General features: G+C 49.6%; 1 protein-coding gene across 2 annotated transcripts; it reads left to right on the top strand.

Moving 5' to 3' along the window:
* Window positions 1–7,060: 7,060 nt before the first annotated feature.
* Window positions 7,061–10,357, top strand: NFKBIA (NFKB inhibitor alpha). Of its 2 annotated transcripts, XM_025870164.2 has the most exons (6): window positions 7,064–7,415; window positions 8,044–8,152; window positions 8,490–8,700; window positions 8,988–9,076; window positions 9,209–9,469; window positions 9,804–10,357. In XM_025870164.2, the coding sequence occupies exons 1-6, from the start codon at window positions 7,189–7,191 to the stop codon at window positions 9,849–9,851; spliced, it is 945 nt and encodes a 314-aa protein (XP_025725949.1). In that variant the 5' UTR covers window positions 7,064–7,188; the 3' UTR covers window positions 9,852–10,357. The 2 variants fall into 2 exon arrangements, with proteins under 2 accessions (XP_073751170.1, XP_025725949.1); XM_073895069.1 differs by having other exon boundaries at window positions 7,061–7,415; window positions 8,988–9,469.
* Window positions 10,358–13,058: the final 2,701 nt, after the last annotated feature.

Genomic DNA, 13,058 nt, shown 5'->3' with positions numbered 1-13,058 from the left:
GTCCTGGGATCAAGCCCCGCATCGGGCTCCCTGCTCAGTGGGAAGCCTGCTTCGCCCTTTGCCCTTCCCCCTGCCCGTGTTCCCTCTCTCGCTGTCTCTCTGTCAAATAAATAAAATCTTAAAAAAAAAAAAAAAAAAAAAGAGGATCCTCATGCCTGAAACAATGGACTGAACAAGGGAGACACAGAAGAAATGAGTGTCTTCCTCCCCGCCCAGCCATGCCCATTCCGTCCCGTGTTCTTAAGTGTCTAACTGGAGTCAAAAGAGGACAGGAGCAGTAGTTAAGCGGTGTGACCACATGTGACCACAAGCCCAACGTGTAAGACAGACGATGAGAATCAGAAGGGTTCAGAAGAGAAGAGAGTTCTCCAGGGAGAGGAGGACATGGAAGGACTCTTGGAAAGGGCAGGCCCTGGCAAGGAAGCAGAAAGACGTTGCTCCTTGGACAGAGTGGGGGAGCAGAGGACGCAACCCAGGGAGACCCAGAGCAGCTGGAGCAGAGGGCTGGTGCTGGGGAGAAATGGGGCATAGGAGCAGCCGAGCTGGGCAGAGTCGGACCCTGGAGGGGTTTCAATGCGGCCTGAGGAATCCCAACTCCATGCTGCCGGGGAGGGTAGGTTTCTAGAGGCTCTGCTACAGGAAATAATGGGATGAAAATGTGTGTTAGAAATAGTAGTGAAAGGGGATGGAATTGTAGAATTACAGAATTGTAACCCTTTTATAGCACTTGAGTTTTTAACCATGTGCACATGCTACGTTTCAACTTAAAAACTAATTTTAATACCCTAGAAAACACAAGGTATAATTTGTGTTGATACCTTTGCAGATGTTTAAAATAGAAACAGTCCAGGGGCACCTGGGTGGCTCAGTCGGTTAAGCGTCTGCCTTCAGCTCGGGTCATGGTCCCAGGGTCCTGGGATCGAGCCCCGCATCGGGCTCCCTGCTCAGTGGGGAGTCTGCTTTGCCCTCTTCCACTGCCCCTGCTCGTGTCCCTTCTCCTGCTTTGTCTCTCTCTGACAAATAAATAAATACAATCTAAAAAATAATAAAATAGAAAGAGCCAAGGAACACTGTAGAGTATGGGGAGCAACAGTCGGAGGGACAGCATGGGGTGAGAGGTTTGCACGCTGACTTCGGCCTTCTGAGTGAGTGGCTGAACCCTTCTGAGCCTCAAATTCCTTTAAAACAGAAATAATACCCACCTACAGACGGGTTGTGAAGATTAAATAGGATAAAGTAGAGCAAGTGCCGAGGCTGGCAAGCTTTCCGTGAATGCATACACAAACTGAGAAGCTCCTGCGCTAACACAGGGCCTTCACGAATGAGCAGGACGGCGAGAACGGAAAGGGGGTGGGCTGGAGTCACTGCGAAAGCAGGATGAACGGAACTGACCAGCCACAGGGCTCTCGGGAGAAGGAACACTCGCAGCTTGCCCTCGGGACCGTAAGAAATGATGCACCATAGTCGCACCTAAATAGCCAGTCTGGGCGGCCGTCTTTAACCCAACTTTTCCTAAAGTCCCCTCAAGAAAAGGTGATTCCTCGGAGAACAGTTGTTCCACAGATGGCCTGAAGATGTCGCTGGAGACAGTACCATCCACATGGGCTTCTCATCTGGGCGTCTGGATTCTGGTGTTAAGGCAAAATTCCACAGGGACTCTCTACCTAACTCCCCTCCCTCCACGCTCCTGACCTCCGTGTGGCCGCCTCTTTCTCTCGTGAATCCTTGTCCTTCCCAGTACCTCCCTGTCCTGATGCCCTGGCCACGTGGGGGTGGATCTGAGTCCTTCAAGGCAGCAGAGCCGAAGTTGTGACTGGGTTATACGTATGCTTCCCTGTTCTCTCTCCATTGTCATGTTCATACAGATTATTTACCAAGACCTATAGCCATGCTGTCCCCCCCCCACACACACACACAGTCCCCTTGCCTCCTGAGTTTCAATCAGTGAATGTCAGGGCACCCCTGTTCCCTGTCCCCCATGCTCTCTAACTTCTCTTCTAAATTGGCCCAATTTTCAAATATTAACAGTTAAACATTTGGTGATGCATTAACCCACCTTGCTTTCTGAAAACAGTAGAGTTCTTGGTAAAAATAATCCCTAAACTTTAGCCTACAAACAGCCCTAGCATATAGGAAATGATGAGCATTCATGAGCCAAGCTGAGGGAATAGGTCACAGTCATGAGACTAGACTCTGACAGCAGAGATCTGGAATAAAGGAAAAACATTCCAGGCCAGTTTTCCCCTTTCTCCCTGATCACAGCTTCTGGCTTGTGACCCTTCTTATTCTGTCTCTCATTTGCTTTCAGTATTTAAAAACCAGCCTAAAAATAACTTTCAGAATCAATGTTTTTATAGGTATCCCCCATGAACAGCCTCAGAGATAAGCCTCTGAGACTCATCTCAATTTCTAATACTTAGCCACGTAATCTGGGGCTCTCCTCCAGAGGGGAGAGGCTCTGGAGGTTTGGGAAAGACATTAACTTATAATTACAAGAAAGGGCTGAGGATCAAGGTTCCTAAATCTTTACTTATAATCTGAAGCACATCTTTTAGCAGCTATGATTCTGTTTACCTCTGTCCTAAACCATTCTCAAGACCTTAGACCACAGAAGGTAAAAACAATGTGCACATATAGTTTCTGGCAGTAGATTTAACTCTGATGCTTAGAGGAATCATGAGCCCCACACCTGATTATGGTGCCCAAGAACAGGGACCTCCTATCATTCATGCCTCGTAGCCTGCGAAGTAACATGTTCTTCTGTGGCACCGCCCTAGCACTGAGCGTCTTCACACCCTGACTAAACTCAGAATGAATTAACGCCCCAGATGAAATAGCAAATAGACTGGCATGCAAAGGAGGCAACGTGCTATGAAGCCTCCGCCCCCCTCCCGCTCCAACTACTCCTCCCTGAACGCAAGAGAACATGAACAACCCTACACACCTATGGATAGTCCTTGGTTACCACCAACAAACAATGGAAAAGGAGAGCCAGGAATTCTGGCCAGAGTGACAAGTGCAGGCCTCCCCCTTCTCTGACGGCAGGTTACCAAACAGGCAGCCTGGGCACGTGGTTGGGGCACCAGCAGAACAGGAATACCTGAACGAGGTGTTTATTGAAAGGAGTTTAAAACAAAACTAACTAACTAACTAACCTAAACAGTCTTTGTGAGAAAAATCAGAACTTCGTCGAATTGGTTATACTTGTTTTACAGTGAAATATTTAAAAGTTCTTTGGGGAGAAAGAACTCTCCTTTCAGGGCTTAGAGCCTCTGCTTGCAATCTTGCCTGCCAGGAGCAAGCCAAACTCCCTGGACAGACACACTTCAGTCCCAGCCTCTAGTTCCACGGAGGAACAGAGACCCTGTAATACCAGGGGTGGGAGTGGGGGGCCAATGATGGGGCCTTCCCCCAAAGCACCAAAAAAACACATCATACCTCAGCTGAAAGAGAGGTCATAAACTCAAAACCTGTGGGCTGTTTGGCCAGAAGATGCAGAAATGCATTTTGTTTGGTTCCCATGTTTTAAAATTTTTACATCAAAGTCCATTTTCTGATTTTTTTTTCAACAGTGGAATAGCAGTATTGAATCTGAAATGCTGCTTGGCAAAAATTGTCTGAGCTGAGTGTGGGACATGCTTTCCAGGTCTAGTCTGTTAGAGATGACACGACTCTCCTTGGACCCAGTCCCATGGCCAGCCTCCCTCAGGTATGAAACCCTCCTGGCCCCTATGGGTAGGTACTTGGGTTTGGGACCCTTTAAAGCTTTGAGCCCCCATTAAAATGCAGAATTTGTAGCAAAAGAAACACATGAAGGCTTTGACAGTGTTATTTGCAGGTCACCACAAATGAAGGTCCTGATGGTCTTTCCTCAGGAAAGATCCAGAGAGAGCTTGGGAGCTGCAGGTTCTGAGAGGGGTGGACGGAAGCAGTTGCTAACTATCATAGGAGGAAAAAAGACCACGCCTGGGATTGAAAGCAGACTATAACAGCAGAATTTCACAGCGGGGCGGTCTGTTAGTGGTGTGTCTGACTTGCTTGCCCTTCAGGACTGTGCCATGGCTCCTTTCTCTTCCGGTCTGGCTACATCAAGCAATGGGTTGCCTTTTTCAGGAGATCGATTTGCTAGGGCTAAGACAATTTGAGTTTAGTCGGCCAGGGCACCTGCCACAGGACACCCTATCGTGATGTTAAGAAAAGCCAAACCTATTGGCCCACGCTCCACGCTGCTAGGCCACTAGGCACTTCCCACACCATGCATTTCCCACCCAGGAGGAGTGTGCAAAGGGCCTGTGATGGTGCTCCTTCCCCCATGGGGGTGCTCCTGCCCAGAGCATCATTGACCATCCTGTCATTCCTTATGGCTATGTCCTGAGCTAAAATAGAAACCCCCTTTGAGGTTAACGTGGTCTTTCGTCTTTTGCATTGAAAAAAGCCAAATGACTTGAGCATCTGCTCACGCTTTCTGACTTCCAAGTATGTTCTTTACCATCCAAGTAGTAACGTTTGTTGATTTAAACCACATAGAGCTCTAGATGAGAAAGAGAACACATGTTGGATCACATTCAAAATGGTCTCCTAGGTTGCAGAAAACCATAAGATACCCCCTTGGGAATTCCCACCACAGGGACAGGTCGTCAAGGCTCAGCATCTCCCCAAATTTCCAAAAGCATGATGACAAATCAGTGAGTGCCTGGGCTTGACTCTTACCACTAGGTGTCACACCACACAACCAGGAATAAAGACTACCAGGTCTTGAAGTCCATCAGGAATGTAAAGGAGGAAAAGGGAGTGCAAGAATGCTATTGAGATACTTTTTATTTATGCACGATTTTCTTCCTTAACGATCATTTTTTTAATTTGCAGCTAAAAATCCTCTTCTAAGCTATATAACTGGGGCATTTAGAGTTCAACATTCTTTCTTTTTTTTTTCAGACATGAATATTCCAGATAGGGGAACATCAACCCTCTATTTTACCTAACGATTGGAGTAGAAAATATTTTGAGTATCCTCTTCAAATTATAGTACATTCAGCCTCATTTCTACAATGAGTATTCAAAAGTGTAAATACTACAACTGCTTTGGCCCCATGATTAATATGTTGGGATAGAAATTAGATAAACTGCCATGGGGTGCCTGGTAAATTTCTCTGCATTTCAGTTTCTTTTTGGAAAGATAGGAATGATACCTATCTTACAAGAGGAGTCCTGACAACGAACAGTGTATTGCAAGAAGTGTGGGAATCCTTCCATGAACCTATAGTGTGATATTTCCAAGAGACATAGTCACCCTTAAGCAGCTATATATGTGTTTGTGGACAAGCAATACAATTTTTAAGCAGCAAAAAAACCTTAAATGACATTAAATCCAATCTTATTATAAAAGCAGGTAGACCTCAGCAAAGTTAACTGATCTCTCCAATTAATACGCAATTAGAGGTGGAGCCCGGAAGTGAGATCTCCTACTTATAGCTGCTATTCTATCCTGCCTCAATAATTGTATACTTTGTACATAATATGCCTACAGAGACAATGGAGTCTATCCTTGGGAAGTTTTCATTGTAACATGTGATCATTACTATCCTGAAGGTTTTATTTCTTGATTTTCGTGCTTTTCCCCCCCTCATATTTTTTATCTTCACTCCCCCCTGACCCAGGTTCCCTCCATTTAGATAGCTGGAGGAGTGGAAGGAGAAGAGATGGCAAACGGTTGGTTGGTTGGTTAGAACATGGCCAGTCAAGGTAAAGATGATTGCAATATAATCACCAGAAATTTCTGCAAAACTATGGAGGCTCCCTGGGGTTCATCCTGAAAAACTCTGACCCAAGTTGCTATATTTTGCCTGGACCAGAAGTAGATGAATTCAATTATATGCTTGCTGGCTAGGAGATGGGGGTGGCGTGGGAACATAAGTTCTATTTCTGCGGGTGAAACCGGAGGATGAGGAGCCTGGGGTGGCTATACACATTGCCTGGAGAGGTCCAACTGCTGCCCTCCCAGGGCGGGAGAGCACGGAGCCAGCAAGGGGGTAATGGTAGGGCTGCTGGGAGCCTCCTTGTAGCATGCTTAGCAACTACTTTCTTAGCCATCCTTAAGGCCCTATCTTGGGTAAGGCACTGCTCAACCTATTCTTCAGCCTCTTCCAAATGCTTCTGCAAAGTCACCCAGCTGGGCACCCAGAAGTAAGCTGAGGATCCATTCTCTGCAGCAGCATGGTGCAAATCAGGGAACATGACCTCAATAATTATTTTGTTCATGCAGGGTAGCTAGCTACAACCTCTACTACAAAGATCAACACCTTGCTTTACTTGAAAAAAAAATGGCCATGTTCAGCATTTTCCCTGAATACAGTCACCAGGACTGTTTATCCCGAGGAAATGATTGAGGGTTCTCCAAGCCTTAGGCTCTTAATGCCAAAGCATTCACAACTTCTCCTGGGCGGGTGGGGGGGGGGGGCGCTACATGTCCCTGCGCGGCAGAGAGCCTGGTATTGGCAGGAAGGCAGAGGCGGCCTGCGACCTTCTAACCGGCCAGTGCGTCCTTCCCCGCAGCAAGAAGTTTGGGGAAGCACATCCCGACGTCCAGCCATCATTTCCACTCCTGTTTTCAAAAGATCAAGAATCGGAAAGGACCGGCCGATCGGCAAACCCCAAGGAGGAACTGCCCAGCAGGTCTGCGTTCACTGGGATCTCAGCAGTCGACGACCCCAAATCGAATCGACCGTGGGAAACCCCAGGGAAAGAAGGCTTCTTGCAGAGGGACGGATTACTGAGTGCAAGCTGCAGGGAAGTACCGGGGGAGGGGACCTTAGTCGGGAGGACTTTCCAGCCACTCAGCGTTCATCAAAAAGTTCCCTGTACATGACCCCAGTGGCTCATCGCAGGGAGTTTCTCTGATGAACCCGGCTCAGGGTTTAGGCTTCTCCCCCACCCCCCCCCCAACCCCCTCCCTCCCGAGCAGAGGACGAGGCCAGTTCTCTTTTCTGGTCTGACTGGCTTGGAAATTCCCCGCGCCTGACCCCGCCCCGGAGAAATCCCCTGCCAGCGTTTATAGGGCGCCGCGGCGGCGCTGGCGAGCCCACAAGAGTCGCAGCCAGCGGTCCTCCCCTCCGTGACACTGCGAGGCAGCGAGCGCGCAGCCCGCGGCCGAGCGCACCTGGGCAGCAGCGCCAGAGCTTTCACCGCGCCATGTTTCAGCCCGCCGAGCACGCCCAGGACTGGGCCATGGACGGTCCCCGGGACGCGCTCAAGAAGGAGCGGCTGCTGGACGACCGCCACGACAGCGGCCTGGACTCCATGAAGGACGAGGACTACGAGCAGTTGGTGAAGGAGCTGCGGGAGATCCGCCTGGAGCCGCAGGAGGCGCCGCGCGGCGCCGAGCCCTGGAAGCAGCAGCTCACCGAGGACGGAGACTCGTAAGTGTCGCGGGGCCGGGTGGCGGGGGCCGGGTGGGGACGCCGGGCCTCCAGCGCGAGGCCCGCGAGGCGGCCGCAGTCCGGGGTTTATGCACCGCCGCCCCCTTCCCTCCCCGGAGACCGTGCAAAAAGCGGAGGGCTGAGCGTGGGGTCGGGGGGATGAGGGTCGGACCCCGGGGCGGCGGTGCAGCAGCTCCGCCTTGCAGCCGCGCACGCCTTCTCCCCCTCCCCCCGCCCCCGGCAGGCCGGGTCCGGGTTCTCTCGGCGGGGGCGGGGCGGCGGTGGGGACGCGAAGTCCCGGCTTTGCAAAGAGGGGCGGGGGGAGCGGGAGTTTCTGCCCCGCTGGCGGGCGCCGCGCGGCCGGGAGGGGAAGTACAGGGCGTTCCGGCCCGGCGGGAGGGCGGGGCGGTCTGACCGGCGCCCGCCGAGGAAGCGGGGGGGGGGGGGGGGCCGGAAAGTCCCTGGGCGCCTGCCAGGAACACTCAGCTCATAATAACCTCGCGGAAAACACCGCGGCCTCGGCCTCCAGAAACCCCGGCCTTGCGCAATCCCCCGCAGCCCGCGCCGCCCTGGGCCCCACGCAATACGCTCACCAAGCCCTCGGGGTTTTTCCCTCTCTTCCCCTTAGGTTCCTGCACTTGGCCATCATCCATGAAGAGAAGGCACTGACCATGGAAGTGATCCGCCAAGTGAAGGGCGACCTGGCCTTCCTCAACTTCCAGAACAACCTGCAGCAGGTGCGCCGGCCTGCCCAGCCCCGTGCCTCTGACCCAGTGATGAAGTTGCATCTAGCACGGTTGCTCCCAATCCTTTGTAAATTAATAATCACTAGTCCTTATCTACCCTGACCTTTTACGTTGGAATCAGCCAACGTCCTAGAGAGGAAAGAAAATTCCATTGATTCGGTGAGGCCTTTCTGAAAGCCCACCTGGGGCCTCCGGGATTTGTCTTGCCCCTTATACCTGTTTCGGAGGAGCAGCACCCATGACTAGGAGATCTCTGGGGTTCACAGGGAGACGGACTCTGAGTTTGGGCCATGGCTTACCCTCTTTCCGTTCCCTCTTCTGTTTGCAGACTCCACTCCACTTGGCTGTGATCACCAACCAACCAGAAATTGCTGAGGCACTTCTGGAAGCTGGCTGTGATCCTGAGCTCCGAGACTTTCGAGGAAATACCCCCCTACACCTTGCCTGTGAGCAAGGCTGCCTGGCTAGTGTGGGAGTCCTGACTCAGACCTGCAGGACCCAGCACCTCTACTCCATCCTCCAGGCCACCAACTACAATGGTACGTCTGCCTGCCCTACCCTGCCCATCAGAAGGCAGGTGACATGGAGAAGGGAGAGGTGGGCCAACTTTAGGAGTCCAGGCAAGGGTGGAAACTCTCAACACTTGGAAGAATGAGAAAATATACATGCAAAAGGCCTATTTGATGCCTTAATAAAGTTCACTCAGAGCCCAGATTGTGGGTTCTCCAAATTCAGAAGCATTTGTTTCCTAAAGAATAGGTGGAAAGTTCTGCGTGAGATCTGAGGGTTGAAACAAGTGGTTATACTTTCTTCATTGTTCTTGTAGGTCACACGTGTCTACACTTAGCCTCTATCCATGGCTACTTGGGCATCGTGGAGCTTTTGGTGTCTTTGGGTGCTGATGTCAACGCTCAGGTGAGTGCTTCATGTCTCCAGATGGAATGCATCAAGGCTGCAAGGCCCTTCTCAATAAGACTTCACGTGCTCTTGTTACAAGCAGAAATTCCAAACTCAGCCATAAACATCTCAAATTCCTTTTGGTTTCAGGAGCCCTGTAATGGCCGAACCGCCCTCCATCTTGCAGTGGACTTGCAGAATTCTGATCTCGTGTCACTCTTGTTGAAGTGTGGGGCTGATGTCAACAGAGTGACCTACCAGGGCTACTCCCCATACCAGCTCACCTGGGGCCGCCCAAGCACGCGGATACAGCAGCAGCTGGGCCAGCTGACCCTCGAAAACCTTCAGCTGCTGCCAGAGAGCGAGGATGAGGAGAGCTACGACACGGAGTCAGAGTTCACAGAGGACGAGGTGAGCCTCAACTTCGTCACTCTGCACAGAGCAATACCCTCCCAGGCCCCTAGAGCCACTCTTTATCCAAAGAGCTCAACATAGTGAAGTTCTCACACTTTAGTGTGCGTGACCAGTAGTACCCCAAAAGTGTGTCTTCATTTTTTGCCCTTTTTAAAGGAGAGGAGAACTAAACAAAAACTCCCTCAGCCCCTGAAGTTAATTTGTATTCGGATTATGGAGAATGGAATGCAAGAATACTTGAGTTATTTCCAGGGACAGCCCTCACCATTATCCCAGCACCTTTGGCAAAGCTCTGGAAGTTTAACATGCCTTTTCTTTTTCTTGTTTTTAGCTGCCCTATGATGACTGTGTGCTTGGAGGCCAGCGCCTGACGTTATGAGCGTCGAAAAGTATCTAAAAGAACATGGACTTGTATATTTGTACAAAAAGAGAGTTTTATTTTTCTAAAAAAAAGAAAAAAAAAAGAAAAAATCAAAAGGGGTTACTTAAGACCACACTTCACACTCCCTGGCCTGAAACATTTACTATGGTGCATCAGCCCTCATTTTGTTATCTTTGTGAACTTTGGAAGGGGGACAAGAAAGATCATTGGAATTCAAAGAAAACCTTTTTCAAACCTCGTCTTTGTGGGGTTTTTGGCAAAGGGACAACATTTTATTGTGCTTTTTGACTGAATCACCATAGATTCCATGGCTGAGTCTAGTGGGCGATGTGTAACGACCAGGTGTGTTACTAAACCTTTCAGGCAGGGATGTGGGGTTAAAAGTCACTACCTGTCAAGGTTTGTGTTACCCTCCTGTAAATGGTGTACATTGTGTATTTTGTTGGTAATTATTTTGGTACTTCTAAGATGTGTATTTATTAAACAGATTTTTACAAACAGAATTCTCCTGATCATTCTCTTTGGGCTGCTGAGGGGCTCCCAATCTGAATCTCCAGGGGAGGTGGAGAGCTGTGTGGGTGCACTTACCACAGCCAGCCACAAAACCCTCTCAGAGAGCAGCTTCTCACACTGTGGACACCAGACTCCCTGCCAGGCTTTGCAGGCAGCCCCAGGGCCCTGTGTGTGGGAGGGGAGGCTGTTGCAAGATGATAGGAAATACCATTCTTAGGCCTGGGGTGGGGGTGGCAGTGAGCTGCTTAGCCTACAGCTGGAAGCCTCCATTGCCATTTGCTTTCATCTCGGTTTAAGCTATACCGGGACCCTTCCAATTTAGGAATCATTTTGGTCAAGAGAAATCTGCTGAAGTCATATTTTGTATTACTGGGAAAGTTCTTTTTTTTAAGATTTTATTTATTTATTTGAGAGAGAGAGAGAGAATGAGAGATAGAGAGCACGAGAGGGAAGAGGGTCAGAGGGAGAAGCAGACTCCCCGGTGAGCAGGGAGCCCGAGGCGGGACTCAATCCCAGGACTCCAGGATCATGACCTGAGCCGAAGGCAGTCGCTTAACCAACTGAGCCACCCAGGCGCCCACTGGGAAAGTTCTTAACTGTAATACTGCATGGGTTAAGGCATGGGCTCAGGACTGGGACTGCATGCACTAACATTTATTAGCAGGTACCCACCTCTGAGCTTTTCTTCATTTATAAACTGGGCTGTTAAGATTGCACAAGACAACGCACGTCTAAAGCATAGCAGAGTGCCAGGCACATGGTGCTAAAAAGAAATGCAAGCTATTGCACAACATCCTGTATTTCATAGGGGAAGAAACAAGTCCAGAAAGAATGTCCTGTCCGGGGTCACCTTGCAGGAGAGGCAGGTAGTTAAATTCCAACCCATTTGCCAGAGTTGGTTAACGTCTTTTAACTGCTTTCCACCTCTAAATCAATCTATTGTTAAGAAGTAGTGTGAATGATAGTAAAAGCTTGAAAAGTCTTTTTCCCAGCTCAATCAGTGTGCTAATTCTACTGAATAATTCTACAAGAAGTCAAGAACTTGTGAAATTGAAGTGCTCTGTATGGATGTTTTCATCCCTAAAATACATTTCTTGCCAAGGTAGAAAGAGGAGTAAAGTTCATGGCATTCTATAAAATACAGAATGGCATATAAATGCAATCCCTGTACTTTGGCTTACACCTAAGAAAATCTTGCCATTACATTATCCCTTTCCGGATCCATAAATGCGGTCAAAGTCAAGTAAATATGATGATCACCTTCCTCTCAAACCAAAAAAGGAGCCAATACTTAGGGGGTCTTTTAATATATGAAGTGTATTACTGTCGACTGGACTAACCTGTCCGCCCTCCTGCAGCCTCAGTCATCTAGAGCTGAGCACAGTGGTGGCCCCTCCACCAGCCTTCTCTTCCCTCAGAGAGCTCCAGGTCCATCACAGAAACTCCTTGTGCATCCCAGAGCACGTCAACACAGGCGCTACGGGATCGCACACAGCAATGTCGACTAGGTTCAGCTCTGTCTGCTGCTGAGTAGAAGAGGTAGGTAACAGGGGTGGTGGGGAATATTCACCCCATATCCAAAAGAACACAGGTTGGAAACTTGGCTTCCAAGTTTGGAATGATGCCCTTAGTATTTCTCAGTCACACGTGCCTCCTCCCCCCCCCCCCCCCCGTAATGGTACTGAATTTGTGCCAAGTTGCTCATCGCCTTTACTCCAGCTCTGTGAGAAGGTTGGAGAAATGGGACAAAGGGATGTAGCCCACTCTTCCTCAGCCTCCTTCATGACTGACTTTTGTGTAGAGTGACACCCTCCATGGTCATGGCAGGGAGGGGCCTCTTCTGACCCATTTGGGCCTAGCCTCCCACATTTCTAGGGTCAGGGTGGATTCCATTGTCTGCATAAATCTCAAGGTTACTGGGCCCAGCTTCTTACTCTCAGGTCCTTCTTCCTGTTCCTCCACCTCCTTTCTTTCTCTTCTTTTTATTTGAAACCTACTTTCTAGCCTTTATGCCATTGGTTGGGTGGCTGGAGCCTGGAGTTCCCTAAAAGAAAAGTTTTAGAACAGAAACATTCTAATCTACAGAGTCTTCGGCAAATTTCTAAGCAAACAAGAACAAAAGTTTTCAAAGAAAACAGTGCAGCAGCCTGAGAGCCTTTGAGGCACGCTGATTCTCTCCAAGAAGCCAAACGTCCTGTCAGGACAGGTAGAAGTAAGGGAGCCTTGGGAAAGAGGGAAGTGACAGGAGGAGGGAAATAAAGAGTCCCATCAGCAACTTCCTTGAATTTAGTTCCTTGATTCCTTCTGCCTGCCTCATCCTCAGGACAAATTTCCTTTATAGGTCACATGTACCCAGTCCCTCCCAGAAAGAAGGGTTTTTCTTTAAAGAGGGAATAAATTCCAGTGTGAGCAACTGGAAAGCCTTCATGTGGGGCCTGGAAATGTGTGAGGCTAGGTGCGGGGCTGGGGGGGGGGCGGGTATTTGCATTGAAACTTCAATAGCTACTGGAAGTGATGAAGTGCTGGACCGTGAGAACTGAGTCAGTGCAATGGGTTCTTCCTTCGCCCCCCTTCCTCCCTATTTTCATCAGCTTGCCCTAGGTGCAGTTGAAGTTTCATTTGGCAAGAAAGGTAAGAGCGGAACTCCAGTCAGAAACATGCCCAAGAAGCATTCCCAACCCTGGTACTTGG

This window comes from Callorhinus ursinus, unplaced genomic scaffold, assembly GCF_003265705.2.
Source record: "Callorhinus ursinus isolate GAN/ISIS: 27379988/994484 unplaced genomic scaffold, GSC_fseal_2.0 scaffold8, whole genome shotgun sequence".
NCBI classification, from domain to species: Eukaryota; Metazoa; Chordata; class Mammalia; order Carnivora; family Otariidae; genus Callorhinus; species Callorhinus ursinus.
Note: the sequence above shows the minus strand (reverse complement) of the source record. Positions and strands in the feature narration are given on the sequence as shown.